The sequence below is a fragment of the Nematolebias whitei genome, chromosome 18, assembly GCF_014905685.2.
Source record: "Nematolebias whitei isolate Nwh7 chromosome 18, NemWhi1, whole genome shotgun sequence".
NCBI classification, from domain to species: domain Eukaryota; kingdom Metazoa; phylum Chordata; class Actinopteri; order Cyprinodontiformes; family Rivulidae; genus Nematolebias; species Nematolebias whitei.
Window position 1 is genome coordinate 40277501 of NC_056515.1, and position 5068 is coordinate 40282568.

Sequence of the window (5068 nt, forward strand, 5' to 3'; positions counted from 1 at the left end):
CTAACTGAAGCCAACAGGACCCCCAGCTACACACAAACCACTGGAAGCTGTGATCCAGGAGGACGCAGGCTCCTGTGAAGTGAAACAGCCGGCGTGTTGCAGTAAGAGAGTCTCCATGCTGACACCTGCTAGTCTGACACATCAGCCGGCTAAGCTAGCTGTCAAACTGAGAGCTAGCTAAAGGACAAACACTTGGACTCTGACACGGAGCTAACTCTGGACCACAGAAAAGTCTTTGAGGCCTGCAACATGAACAGAAACGTGTGTGGCTTTAAAACGGGGACGTAAAGTTTAGTTCAGTTCACCACCGGAGGCAGACCCGTCCCGCCCGGGGTAAGGTGCACTGTCATCGGCCGCTGAAAGCAGCAGAGTCCGCGGCTGGAGCCGGAGCGGCCGCAGAGACGCCTGTCACCTCCAGCAGTTTTTACTTTACACACATGTCCGCTACAAGCTGCCTGAAAGCTTCATAAACATCCACACATGCCTAATTATCTGGGTTCCATTGTAAACTCACCGTAAATAGGTCTGAGCCTCCTGTCGTTGGGATCTTGCACATGGCCTCTCGCCGCCATGGTGGAGATTACCTGCTGGGTAAGGACTCGCGCATGCGCAGTCCGCGCTGTAGCAGGCGCGTAAAGACCACCGAGCACAGACGTAAACTGACGCCGCGGACACGATCACCATGGAAACCAGCACGCGCCTGCCCGGAAACTGGGTTTTCTGAATAAAATAAAATCAAAAGTTGATGTTCAACCAAGTCGGATGAATCGCTTCAAGTTACTGTTTAACCTAGTTATAACAACATTTAAAGAAATTTACATTATATTAATTGCAGTGCGATGGCTCAGTAGAGGCGTTGCCGCTCATTGAGAAGGTTGCCGGTTCAAATCCCAGCTGGGGATCTTCCTGGTTGGACTTAGCATGTTCTGTTCGTGCATGCGTGGATTTTCTCCAGTTTCCTTCCTCAGACCAAAACTTGCATGTTAGACTGACTGGTAACTCTAAATTGTCCCTAGATGAGAGAGGGATGGTTGTTTGTCTCATTTGTCTTATGTGTCTCTGTATGGACTGGAGACTTGTCCAGGGTGACCCCCCACCCCCCAGCACAGTGACTGCTGGATATGAGCACCAGTGACCCCTGTGACCCAAAAAGGAAGAAGTGGATAAAGATGACGGATGGATTTGATTTGACTTTGGATTTGAATGTCCAGAGGACCAGATTTTACTTTTTTAGATTTTTCTACCTGGATTATTGAGCAGCATCAGGATATGATGGATGGATGTTTCATTATTACAATCACAATTTGTGTGTGTGCAGACAGTTTTCATTTCTGCAGAAATGACGTGTTTGTGTTTGGAGAGTGTTCAGTCTCTGCTCGATAAGATGTCCAGGAGTGTGACCTCAGGTGCAAACATTCACCTTCCATCTGGGCAGAAAGACACAACCGTTTCTGGCAGATGACTTCAGACCATGTGATGATTCTGAGAAAACAGTGGACTCAGTAATTACAGAAGTCAATGATCTTTTGTAGCATTTATTGCACGACAGAAATAAAGAAAATAAAGACAAAACAAGAACAATCCAACTGAAGGTCGCCCGTTCCTCAGAGTACAGGAAGCTGAGAAAGTTGCGACCCCATGACATGAAAACGAGGGTTTTATATTTTCTACAACTCTTGATTTGCAGAAGCCCCAACCCACAAGTCCATCAGGTGGACATGCAGAAACCTTCAAGATGGTGGCCGGGGTGTACAGGAGCCAGTGGCCGAGGCCTGTGACCGGGTCATGAGATTCATTAACCCAAACAGAACATTCTTATTTGCAAGAAATCACAACACCTTTGGGTCCATGAGTAAAAGCCCTGAACATTAGAACAACACACAGTGTTCTTAAAACACAGACTATTTGAAGCAGACGACATCGTGTGTAAAGTTCTGATAATAAAATTTTTATTCACAGTCGAGAAGCCTGATGATCAACAATTAATTCAAATCAGGTGCGTTAATGCAGAGGAACCTCTAAAACAAGCAGGATGGTGGCCCTCAGAGGCCAGGATAGGACACCACTGTTCTGCTTAATGCAGTAGTTTCAAAAGTTCTCAAGAAGTGGGCGTTGAACCAGCACCTCCAAATCTGAGGCCATGGTCCTCAGACAGAGGGTGGATTGAGCTCTTCAGGTCGAGGGTGAGGTTCTGTTCACACGTGAGTGAAGAATGGAGCGTGAGATTGAAAGATGGATTGGTGCAGTGTCTGCAGTATTGTGGACTCTGTGCCGGTCCGTTGTGGTGAAGAGGGAGCTGAGCTGTAAGACAAAGCTCTCTGTTTACTGGTCGGTCTTCGTTCCTCCCCTCACCTCTGGTCATGAACTCTGGTAAGGATGCTTCCTGGGCGCCTCCCTAGGGAGGTGCTTCGAGCATGTCCGACTGGGAGGAGACCCTGGGGAAGACCCAGGACACGTTGGAGAGACTACGTCTCTTGGTTGACCTGAGAACATCTTGGAGTCCTCCCAGAAGAGGTGGAAGAGGCTGTGGAGAGAGAGGTCTGGACCTCCCTGCTCAAGATGCTGCCCCCAGACCTGACTTCTTTTTTCATCCAACCTTTATTTCTACAGGTTAGTCTCATGGAGCCACGCAGACTCGTTTACAAGAGAGACCTGATTTTAACAAATAACACAGAGGAGCTACAGACAACAACAAACATATAAAATGAAAAATGAAAAGTTCATAGAAGAAATGAAATAAAAATAAAACAGAAAACAGAACAAGAGGAAAATAATGAATGGATGGATGATGGATGGATGAACAGATGATACAACAGATGATGGATGGATGAACGGATGATAGATGGATGATAGATGGATGAACGGATGATAGATGGATGATGGATGGATGAACGGATGATAGATGGATGATGGATGGATGAACGGATGATAGATGGATGATGGATGGATGAACAGATGATATGGATGGATAGATAGATGGATGGTTAGATGGATGGATGAACGGATGATAAATGGATGTTAGATGGATGGATGAACAGATGATAAATGGATGTTAGATGGATGGATGAACGGATGATAAATGGATGTTAGACGGATGGATGAACGGATGATAAATGGATGTTAGATGGATGGCTCCAAGTTCAATGTGATTAACCTGTAGAAATAAAGGTTGAATGAAAAACTGATCAGGGTTCTCGAGTAAAGGTTCGGTTCTCCTCTGTGGTCCAGAACCACTCAGTGGACATGATGTTAGCACTTCTTCAGTGTGAACTCGCCCTCTTCCGGTCAAAGGAGGAAGTCCTCATCTCTCCAGTCCACCTTAAAAAAATCCAACATGGCGTCTTCTCTGCGTCGGGGGCGGAAGTGTCATGTCGGCCCGCCCCGGCTGCCACGGAGAAAAGTTCGCTGTCAAAGTCCACGGACACAATGAACTGTTGATCCGGACCAGGTCTAGTGGTCCAAGTGCTCCGGACCCCAGCAGCAGACTGCCGTCATGTCGGAACCCAGCAGAACCGGGAGTCCATTCCTCCGGCCCCGCTGTCTGTCCGCGGCCGCCCCGCCGGGCAGAGCCGCGCTCACACACCCCGGGAAGGCCATCCTGGCAGGTAAGAGGGGGGCCGGGGGGGCCGGGGGGCCGCAGGAAAGGTTCACGGATCGATAGGAATATCGATATCCTCACGGCCAACGCTGTTTGCTTTTGTTCCCCCCCCCCCCCCCCCAAAAGAAACAGAAATACGAAGCCAAACTTCTTTTTTTTTGCATAAAGAAAAATGAAACCCTTCATTTTATGATTTGGCCTGAAGTTCTTTTATTTGCAGTAATTTTTGTTCTCAGAATCCATCTTGTTTTGAAACATACTTCCTGTGAAAATCAACAGTATGTTGATTACAGGTCTTTATTTCTGACTGACCCCCCCTGACCTGTTGATTATTAATTGATATAAAAATACTCCTCCAGATGATAATCTGGACTCACAGCTTTTTGTTGCTGCCAGCACAACTTCTTAGAAATGTTGCCATCAAATCACAAATGACCTCGTTTTTCCTAAAAGCAACTTAAGTTTCATCCGTCATGGCAGACGGATGAAACTTAAGTTGTTCATGTCAGTGATGCTCTCAGCTCTGGACTTTACCTCTTCCCTCCCAGAGATCCAAGAAGACTTCAGCAGAAGACGATTTGATCTGGATCATCTCTTTTCTTTTGCCACAGCAAGATTCATTAAACGGTTGTTGTTGTTGTTGTTGTTGTTGTTGTTGTTGTTGTTGTTGTTGTTGTTGTTGTTGTTGTTGTTGTTAATACAAACATTTCAATCAAATACTCCAGTTTGTAAATCTACTTTGAATCGTTTTGGTTTGAAAAGACATTTTGATGCTTGTCGTGACTTTAGCTGATGCTTGTATTGACTTTAGCTGATTGTTGTAGTGACTGTAGCTGATGCTTGTAGTGACTTTAGCTGATGCTTGTAGTGACTTTAGCTGATGCTTGTCTTGATTTTAGCTGATGCTTGTAGTGACTTTAGATGATTGTTGTAGTGACTTTAGCTGATTGTTGTAGTGACTTTAGCTGATGCTTGTCTTGACTTTAGCCGATGCTTGTAGTGATTTTAGCTTTGCTAATCATGATTTTAGCTGATGTTTCCAGTCCATATGGACTGGATGGACCCGTCCAGTAGCTGCAGACGTGTTGACCAAACACGACAGAAGAAGTTCTGATCTTTAGGTCTGAACAGGACGTTCGGCTCATTCAGGTTTGGATTCTGGCAGCTTTGTGGGGCCGAACAATCTTCAGAACGAGTCCTGTTTGGCCCACGAGCCGCTAGTTCCATGATCAGGATTTGAAAACCGGTTTCTGCTTTAATGGGTATTGGATCAGTACCAGGTTCTACAGTATGGGACACCTAGTCCAGGAGTTGTCCAAGGATCTTTGTCAGTCCATGTGTGTTCAGTCTGAAGGATCAGAGGACTGACTGAGGGGTCTGGAGGGTCTGAGGACTGACTGAGGGGTCTGGAGGGTCTGAGGACTGACTGAGGGGTCTGGAGAGTCTGAGGACTGACTGAGGGGTCTGGAG

At 46.5% G+C, this 5068-nt stretch overlaps 2 protein-coding genes across 2 annotated transcripts in view; one reads left to right on the forward strand and one right to left on the reverse strand.

The window, feature by feature from the left end:
- Positions 1–605, reverse strand: part of naa25 (N-alpha-acetyltransferase 25, NatB auxiliary subunit) — a 24219-nt gene extending 23614 nt beyond the window's left edge. The window contains exon 1 of the mRNA XM_037692080.1: positions 515–605. Coding sequence (XP_037548008.1) covers positions 515–572 — 58 coding nt within the window. The 5' untranslated portion in view covers positions 573–605. The remainder of the gene's footprint in view (positions 1–514) is intronic.
- Positions 606–3375: 2770 nt separating this feature from the next.
- Positions 3376–5068, forward strand: part of slc25a1b (slc25a1 solute carrier family 25 member 1b) — an 11360-nt gene continuing 9667 nt past the window's right edge. The window contains exon 1 of the mRNA XM_037692352.1: positions 3376–3605. Coding sequence (XP_037548280.1) covers positions 3494–3605 — 112 coding nt within the window. The 5' untranslated portion in view covers positions 3376–3493. The remainder of the gene's footprint in view (positions 3606–5068) is intronic.